Below are 24,158 nucleotides of genomic sequence, written 5' to 3'. Positions count from 1 at the left end.
ATTTCATCTAAAATAGGAGTCTAAAATCAATCCCCAAAATAGTTTCTATCATAACATATTCATAACATAAATCGCACAATTTCACCATGTCTCTCCCAATTTCATACCACAAACTAGCACAATACTTTAGTTTCGTCTATTGATAATTTTTTCCCAATTTCCCCAATTTTTTTTAACCTAAAATACATATCACAGAGAATCAACCACAATAAATCACTTACAAATACGCATGAAGTCAATTCGGAGATGGGCGAACTCGATTATCACAGAGAAAGAAGAAGAAACGAAGAAAATGGAGGAGTCGGGGATTTTAGGGTTTGTCGCCGTTGAAGGCTCCTTTCTATCGCGAAAGAAATGGAGTAGTTTTCCAGAGTTGAAAAAAATAAGGAGAGTTGAAGATACACAAAAACGATGACGTTGAGGTCTACCTGGGTCGGATCTGTCTGGTTTGCTTGATCTGGGTCGGATCTTCGTGGTTGGATCCTGTAAATACCTCATATCTCTATTATAAAACCGTAATTAACCACTTTTTCTATTTAAAAATAAATGAAAAATATAATATATTATAATAAAAGGTCAAAGGGGAATTTTTGTGAGGGGTATGGGGTACACGGAGTTAAACTCCGATCAGAACTGAGGACTTAGTCGGTTGATTGCAGAAGTGGTAGAGGAGGGTTTGGAGGATATGGTGATGGAGCAGTTGCAAACCATAGCTGAATCATCTGAGAAGCTCCGATTGGGTTTGAGTCTCTGAAGCCATGGATCTTATTTCGAATCGTTCTGTCCAGTATGGAAGAGATGGTATTGATGGTTTTTCCAGTGTTACGGTGAAGTCGAGCGTTCCTTTCTTGCCAAATAGAGTAGATTACAGCTTGCCATACAATCAGTTGAAGCTTCCTGCGCCAAGGAGGTCCTGGTAGTGATTGCATATGATTAAGAGAATCGTTCCAGCCAGTAGATGGGGTTGTCTCAGTCCGTCGAGCATGATGGATCCAAAGTTCAGAGGAGAATGAGCAAGAGAAGAACAAGTGGTCCCTTGATTCGTCTCCTTGATTGAAGAGTAGACAAGTTGCAGGAACAGCAAGTCCCCAAGAGAGAAGTCTGTCGCGGGTCGGTAGTCTATTTAGGGTGACGAGCCAGGCGTGGAAGCTATGCCGGGGCACACCACCAGAATTCCAAATAGCTCCTTTCCAAGGTACAGTTTGCGCATGATTTTTCAGGAGTTTATAGATTGTTCCAGTCTGATATTTAAGCCAAACTTTACCTTCTATTGTCCACTCATATTCATCAGGGAGCTGAGACAGAGCAACCGAAGATAAAAATGCTTGAATTTGAACTTGGCGATCAGAGCGGGCCGGTCTTATATTCCAGCGATCCCTGACAAACAGATCATAGAGTGTAGCTGATATGGGGATTCCCATCGAGTTCGCTGTAACAGGGACCAATAATTTGTGGATACTCCCAACGGGTGACCAATTATCCGTCCAAAATCTGACTTTTCTTCCATTACCAACCTTCACAGTGATCCAATCATAAGCAATGCTTCCAAGCTTGAGCAGTTTATTGGTGAACCAAGAATATTTTTTCTTCTCCTTAGTGATCCAGAAGTTGCTGAGCGATCCTTTGAGAACTTCAGCCTTATACCACGTGACCCAGATTGATCCTGATTTTGAAAACAGGAGCCATATGAGCTTAAGGGAACATGCTTTATTCCAAGCAACAAGGTCCCGGCACCCCAAGCCACCTTCTTCCTTTGCCAGAGTAACGGTTTCCCATGAGACCCTCGCCGAGTGGCTTCCTTCAGCGCTGCCATGCCATAAAAACGCTCCACAGAGAGAGTTAATCTTTGAGATACATGCTTTTGGCAAGACGAAAGTGGAGGACCAGAAGTTAGTGATCCCCGCTATCACAGTGTTGAGTAGAAGGAGCCGTCCAGCGAATGAGAGGGAGCGAGTACTCCAAGAGTTAACTTTGTCTTTGATGTGCTGGAGGAGAGGAGCGCAGTTATGGAGGGAGAGCTTCTGGGAACAGAGGGGGATGCCAAGATACCTGACTGGTAAAGAACCATGAGTAAGGCCCATGGTAGCTCCAATAAGGTCGATTTGGTCTTGAGACAAACCCGAAGACACGAAGGAGCTTTTCTGGATACTGGCTGTAAGACCGGAGTGAGCTGCAAATTCATTGAGGGTTGAGAGAACTCCTTGGACAGAGCTCAGCTTACCATCTGTGAAAATGAGAAGGTCATCAGCAAAACAGAGATGAGTAAGCTTTGAGAATTTGCATTTCTCATGGTATCCAAAGACGCCATTCTCAGCTCCTTTATTGAGCATCAAGGACAACCAGTTCTTCGCTATGACAAAGAGATAAGGAGACAGAGGATCTCCTTGTCTCAATCCCCGCTTTCCTTTAAGAAACCTTGAATTGTGCCATTGTATCCAACCGAGAAGGATGGGGTACACACACAGCTCCTTAGCCAGTGAAGGTACGTGGAGGGGAGCCCTAGGGAGGACAAACATATGAACAAGAAGTCCCAGCTCAGTGTATCGAACGCTTTAGCAATGTCTACTTTGAGAGTTATACGGGGAGGTCCTTTGTTCTTTTGATAACCGTCAACAAGCTCAGTGGCCAGAATCGTATTTTCAACCAGCAACCGTCCTTGGATGAATGCGGTTTGATTGGGGAGGATCAGCTTAGGAAGTATCTGCTTTAGCTTGGAGACTAGGATTTTTGAGATTGCCTTGTAGAGAGTTGTACAGCATGAGATGGGCCGATAGTCGGTGATAGCGGATGCACCAGGATGCTTCGATATGAGGGTGAGGATGGTGGCGTTGACACTGGTGGGAAGGAAGCCTGTCCTGAAGAAGGTAGCTAGAGAGGAGACGACATCTTCTCCCACAATTGACCAAGCCGATTTGAAGAATCCGGAGGAAAGACCGTCGGGACCAGGAGCTTTATTTGGATTCAGATTTAATATAGCTTTAGATAAATCTTCTAGCGATGGAACTGAATCTAAGGCCAATCTCTGATCAGGTGAGCAAGCAAAAGACGAGAGGGAGATGAACCATTGAGGAGTGGAGATCGAGGCAGGCAGGATAGCAAGAGCTAAAATGCCTTTGAAATGGTTTACTGCAAGTTCTCCCATTGCGACCGGGTCAATAAGTAGCAGTCCAGAAGGGAGAAGGAATGAGCGGATCGAGTAGATGGCAGTTGGGACTTTCCAAATTCTGTGGAAGTAGGAGGTGTTTAGATCTTCTTCTTACAACCAGGTGATCCTAGACTTTTGCCTGAAGTAAGCTTCTTCAATTGATCGTAGAAAAAGCCACTTATCATGGATTTCCTTCTCCTTAAGGAAGAGATCATGGGTAGGATTTTGCAAAGCTTGTTCCTGCACAGTAATCAACAAACGGTTAGCAATAGACACTCTCACTTGAATATTTGAAAAATTTGCTCTGTTTAATTCTTTAAGAACTCCTCTCAGATTTTTAAATTTCCAGCTGAGGTCTCCAAGATTAGAAGCAATGCCTTCGGCCTGAATCCAGTAATCCGACACCAGTGAAAGGAATTTTGGGTGCTTAGACAGATAGTTATAGAATTTGAAAGGTTTGGTACCCGCAATGGGTAGGGGAATGGATAGGTCAAGGATACAAGGGCTATGGTCAGAAAAGGCTGGGGGAAGGAAGAAAGCAGAGCTGTTAGGGTAGGCAGAGATCCAGGTCTGGTTTACAAGCAGCCTATCAAGCTTTTCGGCTATTGGCTCTTCAGGGCGTTTATTACTCCAGATGTTTGTTAAACCATAGTAACGAAGATCAAAGAGACCCGTTTGGAGCAAGCAATCTCGAAGCTCAATCATACCAGTGGAGAGATAATTTACAGTAGGCGATGACTGCTCTGTATGGTGCAGAATTTGATTTAAATCGCCTCCCACAACCCAAGGATGATTGTCTAGAGAGAAGTTTTGCTGGATAGAGATCAGGTCCACCCAAAGATCACACCTTTCAGATTGGGTGTTAGGAGCATACACTGCTGTGTGAATGAATTTGGTGGCAGGGGGAAGGCTGACTTCACAAGTGATAGTGTATCCAGACTGGTGAAGGACCTGGACGGAGACCGGGTTATTCCAGATAAGGATCACGCGACCACTGCTGTCAGAAGCGTGATTGGAAGTATATGACCAACCCGGACATATTTTCCTCATGATACGACTAAGGTTTTCTTCTCTGATGTGAATTTCCAAAAAGGCACCAAAAACAGGCCGGTTAGAGTTTAACCATAAGCTAATAGGTAAGTGCTTGTCCAGTTCGTTTATACCGCGGACGTTCCAAAAAAATGTTTTTATACTCATAGAGAAGGGGTGGAGGGTGCACCACTTGTGGTGGATTCCCCTGGGTCAGAAGTGGAAGAAATATCATCAATAGGGATTTCAGAGATGGGCGATAGGGAGGGAAGGGCGGGATTAGAGGTGGCAATCCAAGAGGGTGAGGAGGTGTCCATGAAAGAGAGGGGAAGTGAAACGGGTGGAGATTTGAAAAAGGCAGCTTGCTTTATAGCAATATAGGAGGTGGAGTAAGGGGCACGGGTCGCAGCGAGACTAACTACAACCGATGCAGAGGATGGCTGGGAGGACAAAACAAGAGGTACAGTAGGGGAAATGGGAGAGCTGGGAGCTTTAAGGTGAGGAGAGGAGAGGGTTGATGGATCAAAAGGGGTAATAGGCAGTTCAGTATGAGAAGGGAGGACAGGGAGAGGGGTGGAGGAGCTGGGTGGGACCTGAGGAGGGAGCATTGGGACAGAATCAGTAATGAGATCAAGGGCAGTTTGAGAGTCAATAGTGGGGTTTGGGTCTAGAGGATGATCAGCAGTTTTGTCTTGAAAACTCGTCTCTTGCAAAACGGGTTCAGAATGGACTTGATGATCTTTTATGACAGCATGAGGAGAGTATCCTTTTAGGCTAATCTCTGTGGTTACAGAAGCATCATTGGAGGACTGAGCGGGGACGGCGAGGGGAGCTGCAAGAGGGTAGATGCAGTTCTTGGAAATGTGACCTATGCGGTAACAGTGTGAGCATGACGGTGGCGTCCACGGGCATTCGATGTCAACTGGAATAATTTCGCCACTTTCACGTACAAGTTCACCAGAAGACGGCAGCGGCTTCAGGAGATTTTCTTCTACTTTTACATGGGCCACATTGAGACTAGATACATTTTTTGTGTAGTCATCAGTCTCAATGGGTTCTCCTACTAGCGCAGCCGCATGACTGAGACCCTCCTTTGTTCTCAAGTCGAAAGGGACTCCATGAAGATGAGCCCAAAGGGGGATGGAAGTGATCTCTGGGTAGGAGGCAGTAGAATCAGCGCCCCACTGAGAAGCGTAGAACATGGAAGTCTCCACATACCATAGTTTCTTCTCTAGAATTTTTCCTTTGATGTAATCATTAGGAACTCTTACTAATGCTGAGCGTTTTAATGGCTGCAGGTGACATTGTGCTCACTGTTAATCTCCTTCTTTCTCTCCTTGTCTTCAAAAGATTAGAGTTACTTGTCATTTAACAATCATCAGATCAATTTTCTTCTCCCGGTTGTTGAGTTTGCTCCTTGACAGCAGAGAAACAAAGATGGAGGTTAACGAGTATACATTTTCCACCACATTTCTACTTGTCTAACATGGTTTATCGGTCTTCACAAATAATGACCAGACGCCCATGTACCTTTTTTCACCAAAAGAACAAAAATGATTCAGGAAAGACGGCAAATCATAGGCACAATGGGGCTCTGCCGTCAGTCTGTTCAAAGGAGATAATATGACACCACTTTGCTCAGATTATGGTACACGTGAGAGAGATAAAGCATCTCTACCTCCATCCACCATGGTCCATGGCTTCACACCCCAAGTACAAGAAACGAGTGATGAAGAAGAAAGATTCTGGACAACCAAAGGAAAGTGTTAGAAAATATATAAGGGGAACCAAAACACACAACTGAGCCAAGAAGAAACATATGTACAACAACAATGAAACTGTTACGTAAATAAAGCAAAACACATTCTACAAGAGGAGGAAGTGAGATTGAAACAAAAACACTGCACTGACACAGCTCACTTCTCTAAACAAAAGTGTGCTACTGTATTCGTTATGGGTCCATGTCAAGTTTAACGCAATAACGAAGCCCAATGTTACTATACATTTGAAGGGCCCATGTCTATATCCCCTACACGCGCGAAGCACGTCTTTACAACACACGTTACACGCGCCTTCTCGATCCGCCGTCGTCTTCTCTGAACAGCTCTGGCTAGGAATCACGGACTAAGCGTTTACTCGAATCTCTCTCGCTTCTTCTCCATTCAGGTTCTCCCTTCACATTTTAACTTTGGTTTCGTTAGTTTTTTTTGGTGTGTTGCTCACAAAGTGTTCGACGAAATGCCTGTGTGAAAACTCACAACACTCGATATCATTAAATTTTCAGCACAATGGAGAAAAGAGACGAGGATCTGAAGAAGGCTCAGATGCTGGACGCTCGAGCCAGAAACATCAGCCACAATGTACGCTGCACTGAGTGTGGGAGTCAGTCCATTGAGGACTCACAAGCAGATGTCGCTATTCTCCTCAGACAGGTGAGTGTTTTACTCAAAAGTTTCCAAATTGATGAGTTGAATAGAGTTTTGGTGTGTACTACTCTGATACACCTGAGTTTTGCAGTTGATCCGTGATGAGATAGGAGCTGGAAAAACTGACAAGGAGATCTACAGTAAGCTCGAGGATGAGTTTGGGGAGACGGTGCTTTATGCTCCCAAGTTTGATATGCAGACTGCAGCATTGTGGTTAACTCCGGTCTGTTTAAGCGGTTAGTAAAAGACGAAACCCTTCAACGTTTGGTTTAATGGACTTTGGGTGTTTTTGTTATGACAGGTGCTGATTGCTGGAGGTACTGCTGCAGGATTGGTTTATAGTAAGCACAGGCAAAGGACAAATGTTCACATCATGGCGTTGGACCTTATTAGAGGTGTTTCATTGACTCCAAAAGAGAGAGTTGCCATTCTCGATGTTCTTATTCCACCTCCCCCTCCTCCTCAGGGAGTTGCTTCCCGGTTGAGGAGATGGCTAAACCGGTAGTTCCCATGTCTCCTTAGCTCTGCTGTTCTTGAGTCAGACATTATCGTCTCAGCCAAGAAAAAAAAACAATGTGGGGAAGGAGTGAGACTACCACCATCTATGAGAAACTGATGGTTTGCTTCTTTTACAAGTAATTTTCTTGCTTATAAATAGGAATATCTTGGGATGTGATATGAAGAAAGCATAGTTGAATGTGTGATACTTTGTGGAGCTTTGCTGTGGGATTGAAAACAGAGACATCTTTCTTTCCAAATTATTGTTTGTTCAAACGGCTAGATAAAGCTTTTTTGCACATCTTTATCTTAATAATAATCCGAATCCAGAGAATGTGTTGACCTGATAATTATACAAGATACAGGAAGCAATGTGTTCATATAGTCCCAATACTTCTTCCCATACCACCTAACATTATGTGTTTAGAGTCGCACCTAATCCTCACTTGAGCCTCTTCCTTTATTTAATCGTTCTTTTTTTTGGTCGACAAGCGAGGCCCTTAATTTCTCCTATACAAGACTTCCATTAATCATCATTGTATAAATTGACAAAAGAATATATTAGGGCAAATCTCCAAAATAGCACTTTTTAAGTTTATATCACAAAAATAGCACTCAAAAACTAAAATGACCAAAATAGCACATTTCTAAGTTTATCTTTTGAAAATTTTAATTTTTTTATTTTTCAAAATTTGAAATCTTATCCCCAAAACCTCATTTCTCAACTCTAAAACCTAAACTCTAAACCCTAAACCCTAAACTCTAAACCCTAACCCCTAAACCCTAAATCCTAAACTCCACCTTTTAACTTTAAACCCTAAGTTTGTGACTTTTGATAAAACATTAAGTGTTATTTTTGTGACTTTTGACCTTAATTGCTAGTTTGATAACAAAAATTTGATTTAGTGATATTTTTGTCTTTTTCTCGATATATTAACTATTGTAATTAAAAAATGAAATCATAGTCGTTGTTTAGTTAGTATAGTAGACGTTTGTCAAAAGAAGTTGGTATAGTGCACGTGCTTTTACATATTTAAAACGCCAAAAAGGGACTGAACGATTTGACCGAGGCACATATCTGTCATTCTACGTGTTACAGATTGATGACGGTATAAGTACGTACGCGCAGTAGATATAATACCATGATTAATCCGGAGTTCTTAGAGTGGAGTTCTTAGAGCATCCATATCGCGGTTAATTTGGGCCGTCTCTTTACTTTTTTTTGATTAAAAAAATATTAAAAAAAGAAGAAAGCGGAGGAGACAGTGTTTCGTTGGCTCGGGAAGAAACGTCTGTTGGTGGACGCATGTCAACAAGGAAATGGGTCGGTTACGCGTTAAATGCGTTTAGTGTCAACAAGGGAGTGGGTGGAAGTTCGGTTTCGCGTTAAACGCGTTTGAAACTTGACTCTCTCTCTCTCTCTCTCTCTCTCTCTCTCTCTCTCTCGAATCCTCTCGACTTGGCGATTTCTATGGCGAATCTGTCTCTCTCTCTCTCTCTCTCTCTCAAATCCTCTCGACTTGTTCTGATCGGTTGTTAAGTGTTGGTTATCGTCGAATCTGTCTCTCGGTGGATCTCCTCGACGGCGAAGGAGGTTTCCCGCAGTGGCTCGGCTCTAATCGAAAGGTAGTGATAGGAGATCATATTGATTTTGATTATGCATGTGATTGATTATTATTTAACTTGTTCTGATCGGCTTATTTACTTTATATTTTGTTTGTTCGGTCCGATTTGGCGAGCTATGTGGCGACGGAGCTCTCCTCGACAAGGCCGTCTCTGTCCTCGTCAGCGACGGAGCTCTCCTCGACGGCGATGAAGCTGTCTCTCGGTGGTGACAGAGCTCTCTCATTTTGCTTCTCCTCGAATCAAAGGTAAAGTTTATGTTGTTCCTCAAAGTAATAAATATTTTAAATTTTCATGGATCAAATTGAATTTGTTAGTAAGGTTGTTTCAATATAGATGGATTGATCTAATTTGATTTGTTAAAAGTCACTGATGAAATCGTTTTTAATAATTTCTGAGTAGTACTTATTGTTTGTGTGTTTGTGTCTAGTTTGTGTCTAGTTTGTGTTCCTCAGAGTCGCGGATCTAGTTTGTGTTCTAGTTTGTGTTCTAGTTTCTGTACTTATTTGTTAAAAGTCATGGATCTAGTTTGTGTTCCTCACAGTCATTGATGAAGTTTTTACTTCTTGTTTGTGTATTTGTGTCAGAGTGCGTGGCTCGAATGTACAAGAGGAAGGAACCTCAAACGAGAGGAGGGCAAAGCAGAGTAATACAGGTAAATGTCTACTCCTTTCGAATTTATTGAGCGTTTTAATGTTGAGTTAGGTAGTTAATGGTTGTGTTAGTAATAAATAGGTGTAATGGCTAGGTTGATGGTTAGATAGAAAACGTGATGAAGTGTGATGAATGTGTTTGGTTGATGTCAAGTCCATTTAATAGTTTCTTCTCTTTAAAATAGCGTTCTTTGCTTGCTTTCTTCTGCCATCAACATTGCTTCTTCTTCTCTTCCCTCTATCTGTTTTAGCTTCTTCTTTTTCCCTTTCTTTCTGTGACATTCTTGAGGATGGATTCCAATCCATACCGGCATGGTAGTAACTTTGTTGATCTCCTTACGAGTCAACAAAGTGTCTTTAGTTTAGTAGAAGAAACTGTCCCTGAAAACACTCATGTTGAGCGTAAGGAACGCCGGATGTGGACGCCTGTAGAAGATATGGTGCTCATCAGCTCCTGGCTCAACACAACCAAAGATCCAGTAGTGGGAAATGAGCAACGGTCTGGGACATTCTGGAAAAGGATTGCCGCTTACTTTGCGGCAAGTCCCAAGGTTGCAGCCACTGAACTCCGATAATACACTCATTGCAAGCAGTGTTGGCACAAGATAAATGATCAAGTCAACAAGTTCTGTGGGGCTTTTGAAGCAGCAAGTAGAGAGAAAACATGTGGGCAAAATGAGAATAATGTTCTCAATTTAGCTCATGATATTCTTCAACAACCACCAAAAAAAAAATATCCTTGAGCATGCTTGGAAAGAGCTTCGGAATGATCAAAAATGATGTGAACTCTCACGCCAAGGAACCGCTAAAAGGAGGAAGTGTGACGAAGGTTCACAGTCGGAGACTTCACACACCAATGCAACAGGGACAAAGGAGCATCCCTCGGGTGTTAAGGCAGCAAAAGGGAAGAAGAAGAAGAAGAATGTTGAGGTCGCGGAAACGCTGTCAAAGTTTCAGACTATGTGGGAAATTAAACAGCAAGACTTGGCCAAGAAGGATAGTCTTACAAATATGCGTCTACTTGAGAGCTTACTTGTAAGGAAGGGCAAAAATGCGTCTACTTTGAGAATTTTCAAATTCAAGATGATCAAGAAGAACGAAGAAAAAAAAGAAAAAAAAAAGAGTTTATATTGAAAGACATCGTGAAGAAGGGCATAATCGTTTATCGAACGATTATTTCAGTGAAACTCCGACGTATCCTCATAATTTATTTCGACGACGTTTTAGAATGAACAAGTCATTGTTCATGCACATTGTTGATCGACTCTCCAACGAAGTTCAATATTTTCGGGAAAAAAAAGATGGTCTCGGAAGGAATAGTCTCTCTCCACTTCAAAAGTGTACCGCCGCCATTCGTGTCTTGGCATATGGTTCTGCAGCTGATTCTGTCGACGAATACCTCCGGCTCGGTGAAACAACAACTCGGTTATGTGTAGAAAATTTTGTGGAAGGAATAATATATTTGTTCGGCGAAGAGTACCTAAGAAGACCAACCCCAGCTGATCTTCAACGTCTACTTGATGTTGGAGAGTATCGTGGCTTTCCCGGGATGATAGGAAGCATCGATTGTATGCATTGGAAGTGGAAGAATGTTCCACCGCTTGGAAAGGGCAATATGCTCGTGGTTCGGGTAAACCAACAATCGTTTTAGAGGCGGTTGCTTCATATGATCTCTGGATATGTCATGCGTTTTTTGGACCTCCAAGTACATTAAATGATATTAATGTTCTTGATCGTTCACCAGTTTTTGATGACATAATAAATGGTCAAGCTCCGAAAGTCACTTTCTCTGTCAACGGACATCAGTATAATATGGCTTACTATCTCACCGATGGTATTTATCCGAAAGGTCAACTATTATCCAACCTATTCGTATACCGCAAGGACCGCAAGCAGTTTTATTTGCTCAGCATCAATAAGCTGTCCGAAAGGATGTAGAGCGGGCTTTTGGAGTCTTGCAAGCTCGCTTTGGCATTGTTAAAAATCCAGCGAGGAGTTGGGATAAAGTCAAAATTGAGAAGATTATGAGAGCATGTATCATTCTCCATAATATGATAGTAGAAAACGAACGAGATGGATACACTCAATTTGATGTTCAAGGGTTCCAACAAAGAGAAGACCAAGGAAGTTTACATGTTGATCTAACGTATTCTACAGATATCCCTTCAAATATCGCAAATATGATGGGTGTTCGAACAAGAATTCGTGATACACAAAGGCATCAACAACTGAAAGATGATTTGGTTGAACACATATGGCGTAGATTTGGAGGTGATGAAGACAATAACTGATCTCTGATGCTTATTTCAAATAATTCCCGTTCATTTTAATAATTTTTTTTCATGTTTTAAATTTAAAATCTATGTTTAATATGTTGTCTTTTATTTATTAAAAAATATAAGTTTTTAAATAAATATCCAATATTATTTTATTTTCAAGAACTCCAAAGCAAGAGACTTGCAATGCAGATATTAAAATCTCAAGGTTCTTGACAAAGCCTCTTTAACATCTTTATGCCTTAAATATTATTAAAATTTAATCAAGAGATCCTTAATGGAGTTGTGGAATAATGATGCTCTTAGCAGAAGTTAAGAAACTGTTTTTTAATTTTTAACTAAAAAAACTAAGAACCGGTTTTTAAAGTCCTTATTTAAGAAACAGTTCTTAGTTTTTTTAGTTAAAATTTAAGAAACAATTTCTTAACTTCCGCTAAAAACCATATCCTAAGAATTCCAGGTTAATCATGCTCTAAGTAGCAGTCAAAAACAGGGTCAAACATGATTGAACTCAACAGAGAATCCTTTTTTTTTGTCACCGACTCACCAAACAAGGAAGGTTCGGTCGCCTAACACTGGAGAAACACTTGGACATATTAACCAAAAAATGACGCGTAGTAGCGGTTACTTCTGTACATATGTCAACTTTCTTTTATTTGTTTTTGCTTCGTAATTTTAGTAACTTCTCTTCATCCGTGTCATTACCTACTGTCATGTCCACCATACGTTTCTATAATCCATGAATCTTAACAATTCTAAACTTTCTCTATTGTTTACTACTTAGTAGAGAAGATGAGGGGTGATAAACAAATAAAGCCAAAAAGAGAAAACAAACTGGCTTGACCAGCTACGCTACATCATTTGGCAACATTCTCTCTCAAACGATACAATTTAAGATGTAGATAACTGATTCTTAACTAAGAAAAAAAGAGAGTGTGTATGATTGATTAAGCAGCCACTTTATTTCCCACATGTGTTATTCTACTAAAAAGAGGTTCCACTAATACATAGTTTACTAAAGATAATCACAAACTTTAAGGGCTAAATCAATTGCAATTTGCAAATATTTCTTTTTATTTTTTTATTTTTTTATTTTGATAAAGAAAGTGAAAATGTAACAAAGAGGAGCATGCAAAAGTCCTTGTGTCCCAATGTAGGCTCATCTTTTCACCAACTATCTTCCGTTCACACTCGCAGAGACACAACACAACACAAACACATCATTTTCTTCTTCCCGCTGACTCGATAAAAATCTTTTTTTATTTTTCCTCTGTTTCACCAACCCAAATCTACACATCATCCACTGTTGTGTCACATACATGTCCTCAGACTATACTATAAAAAGAAAGAAAGATACATTAACTTCAAATCAAGACAAGAGAGACGCATTCATCCATCGAATCTAAACATGGATTACGATCCAGCTCACGCGATGAGCAGAGGAGGAAGCATGCGGAGAAGCATAAACCGCAGCGTGAGCAGAGCTAGCAGAAACCTCGAGGACATATTCTCTTCAAGCTCTAGACGAACCAAGTCCGTCAACGAAGACGAAGAAGCTCTCAAATGGGCAGCCATCGAGAAACTCCCTACCTACAGCCGCCTACGTACCAGCCTCATGCCCGCGCTAGGAGAAGGCGACATCTACAGTAACCAAATCCTAAACAGAGAAGTTGACGTCACTAAACTCGACGGTGATGATCGGCAAAAGTTCATCGACACGGTCTTCAAAGTCGCGGAGCAGGACAACGAGAGGATCTTGACAAAGCTGAGGAACAGGATCAACAGAGTTGGGATCAAGCTTCCGACAGTGGAAGTCAAGTACGAGCATCTGACTGTGAAAGCTGACTGTTACACGGGCGACAGATCTCTACCTTCGCTTTTAAACTCGGTGAGGAACATGGGAGAGTCTGTTCTTGGCATGGTCGGAATCCAGTTCGCTAAAAAAGCGCAGCTAACTATACTCAAAGATGTCTCTGGGATCATCAAACCTTCGAGGATGACACTTCTGTTGGGTCCTCCTTCTTCGGGGAAGACAACGCTTTTGTTGGCTCTTGCTGGTAAACTCGACAAGTCTCTTGACATCTCTGGGGATGTGACTTATAATGGTTACCGTCTCAACGAGTTTGTTCCTATCAAAACCTCTGCTTACATTAGTCAGAACGATCTTCATGTCGGCATCATGACTGTTAAGGAGACTCTTGATTTCTCTGCTCGGTGTCAAGGCATTGGTACCCGTTACGGTATGTAGTCTTATTCAATCTAAATATTTATTTCTTGTTTTTTTCTTTCTTCAAGGCTTATAGAATAAAGCTTACTTGTAATTGCTTGTAGATCTTCTAAACGAGTTGGCTAGGAGAGAAAAGGACGCAGGGATCTTTCCAGAAGCTGATGTTGATTTGTTCATGAAGGCCTCTGCTGCTCAAGGTGTCAAGAGTAGTATCATCACTGACTACACTCTCAAAGTAAGTCCCTCTCACACCTTATAGATGTCATGGTTCTTATTCAGTTATCCCGGTTTGAGCCGAATTTAACCGAGTTTTCGGTTTTAGTTAGATTTTTGGTTTAAATGATCGAATAATTTCAGTCATTTTAGGTTAAAATTTTGGTTAGGTCGGTTCGAAATTTGGTAAAAGTCAGTACTTTAAAAAAAAATTGGAATTACCAAACCGAATCGATTAATAAACCTATTTCTAAACCGAACCTGAACCAAAAACCGGAAATTTTGGTTTGGTTCAGATAGGCGGGTTCGGTTCAGTTCAAATCAGCACGGCTCTAGCTAGTTCTTATGTTCTATTCAACTTATCAGATAAATCTTCTAGCAATCTGGTTATGTTACAATACTTATAAAGCTTCTCGTGGATAACGTTTGATGAAACAGATTCTAGGGCTTGACATTTGCAAGGACACTATAGTTGGAGATGACATGATGAGAGGTATCTCAGGAGGTCAGAAGAAGCGTGTGACAACCGGCGAGATGATCGTCGGGCCAACTAAAACTCTGTTCATGGATGAAATATCCACTGGGCTTGACAGCTCCACTACTTTTCAAATAGTAAAATGCTTGCAACAGATCGTTCACCTCAATGAAGCTACCGTGGTCATTTCTCTTCTCCAGCCTGCTCCTGAGACGTTTGATCTTTTCGATGATATAATACTATTGTCAGAGGGACAGATTGTGTACCAGGGACCTAGAGACCACATTCTTGAGTTCTTTGAGAGCTTTGGCTTCAAGTGTCCTGAAAGAAAAGGAACGGCTGATTTCTTGCAAGAGGTAAAACATACAAAAATACCTTTTAAAATTATTAAATCATGTTTCTATAACAAAATTACCATAGAGAAGAAAAATAATAAAATAATATTTATTAACGATAAGAACAAATATATATTTCATAATTGAGTTTAGTGTTTTCTTAACATCAAATCAAAAAACTATTATACTACTCAAACTTGAGCTGGTTGGGAAGTCAGATTGGAGTAGAATAACCAACAAAAGTTAAAGTACGATAATTGAATTTAATGTTTAATGATTAGGATTTAAGATTTAATATTTAGGACGTGGGACGAAATTAAAGTATAAGAATTAGAATAATTTAGTATTTTCTTGTCAAATGAGAGGTATTTTGAAAAAAAAAAAATTCATTGAATGATATATTGGAAATAAACTTTGAAAAATATTATTTTGAAGATTTGTACTAAATTATACATCTCTCTATCTAGATTGGTGGTATTAATACTAATAACACTTAACGTGTGGAACAGGTTACCTCTAAGAAGGACCAAGAGCAGTACTGGGTGGATGAAAGAAGACCTTACAGGTACATTCCAGTGCATGAATTCGCCACCAAATTCAAAAACTTCCATGTTGGAACCAAGCTTTCCAACGAGTTATCAGTACCCTTCGAAAAATCCAAAGGCCACAAAGCAGCTCTGGTGTTTGACAATTACTCAGTCAAAAAATCAGAGCTTCTCAAAAGCTGTTGGGACAAAGAGTGGATGCTCATGAAGCGAAACTCCTTCTTCTACGTCTTCAAAACCGTCCAAATCATCATCATCGCAGCGATCACCTCAACCGTTTTCCTCAGAACGGAAATGAACACTAGGAACGAGAGCGACGCCAACATGTACGTAAGCGCACTCCTGTTCGGTATGATTGTCAACATGTTCAACGGTCTTGCGGAGATGGCCATGACGATACAGAGACTTCCCGTGTTCTACAAGCAAAGAGATCTTTTGTTTCATCCACCTTGGACGTACACGCTTCCTACTTTCTTGCTAGGGATACCGATCTCAATCTTCGAGACTACTGCGTGGATGGGCGTGACGTATTACTCTATAGGCTTTGCGCCTGAAGCAGACCGGTTCTTTAAACAGTTCTTGGTCGTGTTTCTGATCCAGCAGATGGCTGCAGGGATATTCAGGCTCATTGCTTCTATTTGTAGAACCATGACCATAGCTAATACCGGTGGTATGCTGGTTCTGCTAGTTGTGTTCTTAACCGGTGGTTTTCTTCTTCCTCGACGTGAGATCCCGGTTTGGTGGAGGTGGGCCTTTTGGGCCTCCCCTCTTTCATATGCTTTCAGTGCCATCAGCAACACTGAACTGCTTGCTCCAAGATGGATGAATAAAATGGTAAGTCTTCTTAATCTTATAACAAAGTAAAATTGCATGCAAAGCAAATCCCTCATTTTTTTGTATTTTTGCAGTCTTCCGACAACACTACAAGGTTAGGGACAGCAGTGCTTAACATATGGGATGTGTTTGATGACAAGAACTGGTATTGGGTAGGAGTTGGAGCCCTGCTTGCTTTTGCTGTCCTCTTCAACTGTCTTTTTACTCTAGCACTTACTTATCTAGACCGTAAGTTTTTTTGTTATTGTATTCAATCTCCTTTTACTGTCACTACCTCAGAAAAATATTAACATATATGCATCATAACAATAGCCCTTGGGAAGCCACAAGCTATACTCCCAAAAGAAGAAGACCATGATGGATCCAAGAGTAAGTATAACTTTGTTTATACAAGAACTTATATGGAAAAAAAAAGAGTTAATACTAATGTATAATCTTTTAATAATGCAAAACAGAGGAGATTCCAATGGAGAATATGAACACCAAGAAAGGAATGGTTCTTCCTTTCACTCCTCTAGCTCTGTCCTTTGACGATGTTAAATACTTTGTTGACATGCCTGCGGTAATCTTTTGAAACACTGGTTGATATATTTTTTTTGTAACAAGTTAAAAAAATACTTACATGAAACTTTGATGGTGCAGGAGATGAGGGACCAAGGAGTTCAAGAAACTAGACTACAACTACTAAAAGGAGTCACAAGCACGTTTAGGCCAGGAGTGTTGACGGCCTTGATGGGGGTGAGCGGTGCAGGCAAGACAACATTGATGGACGTTTTGGCAGGGAGAAAAACAGGAGGATACATAGAAGGAGACATAAGAGTGTCTGGATTCCCAAAGAAACAAGAGACATTCGCTAGAATCTCTGGCTACTGTGAACAAACAGACATTCATTCTCCACAAGTTACCGTAAGAGAATCACTTATCTTCTCTGCTTTCCTTCGCCTTGATAAGGAAGTAAGCAAAGACGAGAAAATGATGTTTGTGGATCAAGTGATGGAACTTGTGGAGTTGGTGGACTTGAGAGACGCTATTGTGGGTTTACCTGGAGTCACAGGACTCTCCACTGAACAGAGAAAGAGACTAACCATCGCTGTTGAGCTTGTGGCCAACCCTTCAATCATTTTTATGGACGAGCCTACTTCAGGGTTGGATGCTAGAGCGGCTGCTATTGTGATGAGAGCTGTGAGAAACACAGTGGACACAGGGAGAACTGTGGTGTGCACCATCCACCAACCTAGCATTGATATTTTTGAGGCTTTTGATGAGTTACTACTAATGAAGAGAGGAGGACAAGTGATATACTCAGGTCCCTTGGGTAGAAACTCTCACAAGATTGTTGAGTACTTTGAAGCCATTCCAGGAGTTCCAAAGATTCCGGAAAAGTACAACCCGGCCACTTGGATGCTTGAAGCTAGCTCCCTAGCAGCCGAGTTGAAGCTTGGAGTTGACTTTGCTGAGCTATACAACTCTTCTTCTTTATGCCAGTGAGTGAACACAACAAAATTCTTTATTTTTGTTTTTTTTTTAATAATTGGGGTATCCGAACCCGAATGCCCGACTAATGCCGGCCCATCGGGACATTCAAGCCCGGTTGCTTTACCTGGGACTTAGATATCCACGCCGTCTGGTCACACAGATGGGTAAATCTAAGTGGTAGGTTTCAAAGTCGGACACCTTTCCGAATCCGCCGTACCATCCGACCACACGGCAGTTAAAATACTTTATATTTGTTAATGATACATGCATTCTAACTAACATATGGATTCTTGGCACAGGCGAAATAAGGAGCTGGTGCAACAACTGAGCGTGCCTCCCCAAGGAGCATCTGATCTCTACTTTGCCACACAGTTCTCGCAGAACACATGGGGACAATACAAGTCATGTCTATGGAAGCAATGGTGGACATACTGGAGATCTCCTGACTACAACGTTGTCCGGTTCATTTTCACCTTAGCAACATCTCTATTGATCGGTACTATCTTTTGGCAAATAGGAGGTAAGAAATCAAACGTACAGGACCTAACAATGGTGTTAGGAGCAATCTACGCAGCAGTTATATTCGTTGGAGTAAACAACTGCTCCACGGTGCAACCAATGGTGGCAGTGGAACGTAGCGTGTTCTACAGAGAAAAAGCAGCAGGGATGTACTCAGCTATACCTTACGCCATCTCTCAGGTGACATGTGAGCTACCATATGTATTGGTTCAGACCATATACTATTCTCTTATCGTCTACGCATTGGTTGGATTCGAGTGGAAAGCTTCAAAGTTCTTGTGGTTCCTCTTCATCAACTACTTCTCATTCCTATACTGGACTTACTATGGCATGATGACCGTCTCACTCACACCTAACCAGCAAGTTGCTTCTATCTTTGCATCAGCCTTTTATGGTATTTTTAACCTATTCTCTGGCTTCTTCATTCCGAGACCCAAGATTCCTAAATGGTGGATATGGTACTACTGGATCTGCCCTGTTGCTTGGACCGTATACGGTTTGATCACTTCTCAGTATGGTGATGTTGACACTCCCATTGCTCTCCCTGGTGGTCCTCCTGGGCTAACTGTGAAACAGTATCTTAAAGACCAATATGGTTTTGAGTCGAGCTTCATGGGACCTGTTGCAGCTGTCCTAGTTGCCTTCCCCGTCTTCTTTGCCTTCATCTTCGCCTTTTGTATCAAGACTCTCAACTTCCAGACTAGATAAAAATTCATCCTCTCTGTATATTTTCCTATTGAGAAACATTAGTATAACTCTTTCTTCCTTACTATTGTATTTTCTTATAAATGTGATATTCTGAAATTTGCAATTATAAATGTTCATGATCCATTTGCAATTTCAGAATCAAAGCTATTACAAATTTTTATCAAATGAAAATGAAGGGACCTTTTGGTCTTTTAACAAGAAACCGTTACAGTTTAATCTCCCGCCCCGCACAGATGGCGACACGTGTCTCTCAGAAATGGTTACTCCACCAATCGTCGTCCCCTACGTTCGTCTCTTCTCCCCACGGCGATGGTGAAAATTCTCCAACCCTCGGCGCTTCCGCTGGCGAAAGACCGAGGAAGTAGTCGTAAGGCTGTGGTGCCGGCGAGAATCTTGAATAATACGGTGACTCTGCCGGCGAATCAACCACGGGAGGAGGTAAATCGACGGAGAGTTCGGGAGACGACGGAGGCGTGAGAGAAATAAGACCGGCGAGGCCGTGTACGGCGAGTTGTTCGCCGTAGAACAAACCAGGGAGGAGAACGGGAACACCGTCGAGAAAAATGGAATCGTTGGAGGAGGAAGAAGAAGGTTTGGTGAGTCGGAGGTGGTGAGAGGGAAGAAGCGTCGGGAGAGAGGTGGCGTTCGGGAGGGATCGGAGATCGGAGAACGGGAGGCGGAGGGGGACGGAGTGGAGGCGGAGGGTGGAAACGTAGAAGTAGGAAGAGTGAGTCATGTCGAGATCGAAGAGCATGGAGTCGGTGGGGACGAAGAGGGTGAGAGACTCGACGGAGAGCAAATCGAAGAGGAGATCGGAGGTGATGATCGCGTTCGCAAAGAGAGCTCGGCCTCTGACGCGGAGCACTGTGATGGCTCTTTCGAATTCTTCCAGTGGAACTCCGGCGGAAGCGTGAGGAAAGCAGAGGATGAGAGCAGCGAGGAAGATGGCGCAGGAGAGTGAGGTAGTCGCCATTGTTGTTTGACTTGCGAGGTTGAAGAGAGAGAGAGAGAGAGGTAAAGAAAAAGATTGAAGAAAGCGGTTATGAGTTCATTATGGTGGTTGTTGAATCTTGTGGGACCCATTTAGTTTCCCGCGCTATATTAGTTTCAGAGCACTGCTTACAAGCTTGAATCACAAGTAAAGAGTAACATTTTTAAAAAGATGTATCTTTTCGTTAATTACCATCATATTCTAGGAATAAATACATGGGAGATATGCTGTAGAATGAAAGAAACAACCTCAAAGTAGAATGGAAATGAAGTTTAACTTACTGCAAATAGAAAACATTTAAAACCAGAAGCAAAGCTTGGTGGAAACGACTATACATGAAGGATGTACAGTCTTACTGCTACAACACTAGTCCAATAATAACATACAACGATTTAACTGCAAACATGGTAAAACAGGAGGAACTGGTTTTGACTAGGTAAGTGCTCTTAGGCAGCGGCTTGCATTACCTTTAGGCCAAAGCCATTAGCTTCCTTGCTTCAAGGGCCTAGAGTTCAAAAAATGCAACCAGTTGAATATCTCTATATGTCTTTTCCACAATAGAAACAAGTCATGAAGAATAAGGACACATAAGAAGAAAAAAAGGAAAAAGGTGGACCAGGTTTTGCCAGTTTGTGAAGCCTGTGAAAAGACCTAGCAGAAAATTTTGCACAAGGGCACCAGCTTGTATTCCAATCCAAAGGCCAACACCTTCTAGATTAAACCAGAAGGCTAAAGTTGCTGCAAAGGGTATCCCACATAGATAAAAAGATCCTAAATTGATGTAAGCCCCTATGTGTTGCCATCCGCATCCCCTTGCAATACCTGCTAAACCATTTAAAGACGATTCAGTGTGGAGGAACTGAGTATAAATAAAATCTAATAATAATTTGTATCTGACTTTGAGAAAGAGGACCTGCGAGAACCGCTTGTAAACCGTCCAGTATGATAGAAATAGAGAGCAACGGAGCCATCTTTGCAACATAGTCGACGGTTCTCTCATCACTGCTGAAAACATAGCCGAAAACACTCCTTCCTACTAGTAAAGACATACTCACTACCAGTGATTCCATAACAGCAAGAAACGTTGCCGTGTACACCACGATATGTGCTGCTCTAGAGTTACCAGCACCTAACTCGTTAAAGATTCTTGTGCTGCACAAGAAAAAACATTCGCTTAGTGACATGAAAATCAAGTAAATGCTTCAGCTCTCCTGATCTGCATAGTTAATACAGTGCCGGTCCTGGGCAAATCAAATGAAACATTTGTTTCAAACCCCCCAAAAATTTTTGAAGAAATTTTAGATTTCAAATCTGTTAAAAAAAATATTTTTTTTAAATCTGTACTAAATGGCCTACAGCTCCCAAAATTTATTAATGACTAAAGGTTAACCTTGCTGCAGCCGCGATGGCAATTGGTATTGCAGAGACTGTCGCAATTGTTTGAAGACTGCAAGATTGAATATTATTATGATTGGCTGTGACATGAAAATGAAATGTAGATGAAAGGGGAAGCTACCAGATAGAGAGCACAGAAGTCTCCAGCTCCGGGTTGGGTAAGAGACCAGATAGTAATATTATGAGTTCAAATGACCACCACTCTAGGCTGCAACAACCCATAAAAGATGTTTAAAAAAAAAAAATGGAATCAGTAGAGAAGTTGAAAACCACATAGAAAAATGGAAGTACCAAACCATAGCGGCAGAAGGAAGAGCATATCTGAAGAACTCTCCAACACCATTGAAGATCTCCATGGAAAGAGGCGCACGTGTCTCAGAACAAGCGGAGGAGAAGCACATGATACATCCAAGAATAATGGCACATAGCCAGCTTGACAAACCCATAGCCACGGCTCCTCCAAGAAAACCAAGCCCTGACTTGTAAACCAAAAGCCAGCATAGAGGAGCGTGGAAACAGAACACAAGCGTGGACGTAATTAGGAGGGGTGTGATCATACTCTGGTTTTGGAAGTATCAAGTTAGAGGCTGTGTAACGGCGTAAGAGAAGAGTCCAGGGATGAGCCAGGCAGCATATCTACCGGCTTCATGTGCAATAGCGTGGTCTTGGCTGAGGAAGACAAGAAGCTTTTCAATGTTGAGCCATATGATGGCAATAGGGATACATACTAATGTAAGACAGAACATAGCTGTGTATGTCTGAACACCTAGTTTCCGGTATAACTTAGCTCCATAAGCTTGACCGTATCTAAGGCACATGACAATCCGATCTAGCATCACATGCAAAAAAAGAAGAAGTAACAATCAAGTAACTGAGGTAAGTGTATAAAATATAGAGAAAGAATGGAAAATATATTTTAGCAAAAAAAAAAAAAAGAATGAAAAATATACGATGAAGCTGTAGCCAGTGACGTTGCAGAAGGAGGAAGCTAAGGAGGCGCTGGCGAGAGCTAGGTTTCCAAGGTGACCAACCATCACCATTGAGATGATCTGTAACGTGAACTGAGCGATGACCACAGGTCCACAGCTGCCAAAGGAGCGGCGAAGTAGATAAGCCGTTTGAGTTCTTCTGTGAATGATCCGTTTCGAAGATCCATGCAGGTCACTTTATCAACTCTGTCTACCGGCAGCAGCAAGCTGCTCTCTGCGTCCGACATGGAGAGAGACTTGTGTTAAGACGTTAATTAGATTTGTGTTATTTTGTGCTGATGATGTTTGCTGTGACTTGCCTGCATGTCTCCATGTAGTTGTAGTGGGCTTAGATCCCAAACATTGTATCTGCTTCGATATTATTTTCAAACTACAGTTCTGTGTCTGTTGTTGTCTGTCGTCGTTGCAGGTGATATAAGTTTGTCATGTTGTGGGTGGTTAAGAATTAGTTATATTATTTCCATGTGACATTACTATATGTATGCGACTTTTCTAACAGTATCATCAAATGATCAGCTGATTCATATTCATATATCATTAGCTTTTTGCGTATATATTTCTGTATATCAAGACATCGATCTGTTTGGCTCAAAATTCGTTTTACTACGTTTCACCAACGTTGTTTTACCTTTACTTTTACCTTCCACACTTGTGTTGCTTCTTACTAACTTTTATATATGTTTTCTTTTTGTAACTTAGGCTTTCAAAACTTTTATATATGTTGATTGGATTATATATGTTTCATTGTAATCTTCTTGGTTTTGTCGTGGTCTTCTTGGAAAGAACCCCCAACAATTATTCCAGAAAGTCAGAAAAAGTTGTCTACAATTTTGGAAATGAACACGAAGCTGGTAATTTTTCCTGGAATCTCCTCCAGAAGATTACTGTTTCGTTGAAATTGTTGATTACCGAGAGATTTTCTACACTACGTTCAGAGATTATGATTTTAAAAATTAAGTCATACTATAAACATTCTCAAGAACCACTTAACAAATTGTTTGTTCTCTTTATAGTGAGAAGCTTTACAATACACAAGTAGTTTGGTCCGAGGCTGTCTCGTAATCAATCTGATTAGTCGATGTTGTTGTATTGCTCTTAGGTCCGGTTGTTGATGTTGTCCCTAGTTTGTTTTGGTGTTGTGTTGTCTTTTTTTTTTGTTTTCCGCTACTAATCCACTACAAGAAAACATCAAGGATTCTGAGGGAAAAAATCATCGGAATTTCGTCGGAATATCGTTATTCCGACGAAATTCCGACGAAACACGTTGTCGGAAATAATTTCTCGGAATTTCTTTTTTCCTCTGAAATCCCTCGGAATTTTCCGACGGAATTCTGAGGAAATAAATTTCCGAGAAAATTCCGAGGATCCCTTGTTTGTCGGAAAAGTCCTCGGAATATACCGAGGTAGAACTTCGTAGGGATAATTCCTCGGATATTCATCGATCGATGCGTGTTTGGACATATATACATCGATCGATAGGAGTATACCGACGGACTTTTTCCTCGGTTTATTCCGAGGAACTGTTCCCTCGGTATATTCCGAGGGATCCGTTCCTCGGAATTTTCCGAGGGAGTTGTCCCTCGGAAAATTCCGAGGGAAATGTCCCTCGCTATATTTTTTTTAAAAAACGGATCGATCGATGCGTTTTTGTTCAAAAACGCATCGATCGATGTAGTGAAAAATATAATTAATTTCCTCGAAATGTAAAAAATATTAATTTTTTTGAAAAAATAAAATTTCTGAAATTTAAATTCGAAAATATGAAATTAAAAGTAAAATTGAAATCATATTAATTAATATT

At 41.2% G+C, this 24,158-nt stretch overlaps 4 protein-coding genes and 1 pseudogene across 4 annotated transcripts; 2 read left to right on the top strand and 3 right to left on the bottom strand.

Annotated features, from left to right (window-relative positions):
• Positions 1–641: 641 nt before the first annotated feature.
• LOC106308928 lies at positions 642–4,195 on the bottom strand. Its single transcript, XM_013746028.1, has 4 exons — positions 3,428–4,195; positions 3,285–3,385; positions 2,550–3,224; positions 642–2,499 (listed from the first exon to the last, which is right to left on the bottom strand). The coding sequence occupies exons 1-4, from the start codon at positions 4,193–4,195 to the stop codon at positions 642–644; spliced, it is 3,402 nt and encodes a 1,133-aa protein (XP_013601482.1).
• A 1,916-nt stretch (positions 4,196–6,111) lies between these two features.
• LOC106310137 (cytochrome c-type biogenesis CcmH-like mitochondrial protein) lies at positions 6,112–7,432 on the top strand. The gene is made up of 4 exons (XM_013747345.1): positions 6,112–6,340; positions 6,459–6,606; positions 6,692–6,823; positions 6,902–7,432. The coding sequence occupies exons 2-4, from the start codon at positions 6,463–6,465 to the stop codon at positions 7,103–7,105; spliced, it is 480 nt and encodes a 159-aa protein (XP_013602799.1). The 5' UTR covers positions 6,112–6,340; positions 6,459–6,462; the 3' UTR covers positions 7,106–7,432.
• A 5,574-nt stretch (positions 7,433–13,006) lies between these two features.
• Positions 13,007–19,039, top strand: LOC106312799 (ABC transporter G family member 35). The gene is made up of 9 exons (XM_013750456.1): positions 13,007–13,890; positions 13,982–14,112; positions 14,529–14,921; positions 15,410–16,279; positions 16,354–16,507; positions 16,592–16,648; positions 16,735–16,841; positions 16,922–17,763; positions 18,055–19,039. Exons 1-9 carry the CDS (start codon positions 13,059–13,061, stop codon positions 18,980–18,982), a joined length of 4,314 nt encoding a protein of 1,437 aa, XP_013605910.1. The 5' UTR covers positions 13,007–13,058; the 3' UTR covers positions 18,983–19,039.
• Positions 19,040–19,232: 193 nt separating this feature from the next.
• On the bottom strand, positions 19,233–20,089 carry LOC106308927 (fasciclin-like arabinogalactan protein 19). The gene has a single exon (XM_013746027.1). It carries the CDS (start codon positions 19,953–19,955, stop codon positions 19,233–19,235), a length of 723 nt encoding a protein of 240 aa, XP_013601481.1. The 5' UTR covers positions 19,956–20,089.
• Positions 20,090–20,442: 353 nt separating this feature from the next.
• On the bottom strand, positions 20,443–22,584 carry LOC106311151 (annotated as a pseudogene).
• Positions 22,585–24,158: the final 1,574 nt, after the last annotated feature.

Source organism: Brassica oleracea, chromosome C8 (genome assembly GCF_000695525.1).
Source record: "Brassica oleracea var. oleracea cultivar TO1000 chromosome C8, BOL, whole genome shotgun sequence".
Lineage (NCBI taxonomy): Eukaryota > Viridiplantae > Streptophyta > Magnoliopsida > Brassicales > Brassicaceae > Brassica > Brassica oleracea.
This window is presented reverse-complemented; position numbering and strand designations above follow the sequence as displayed.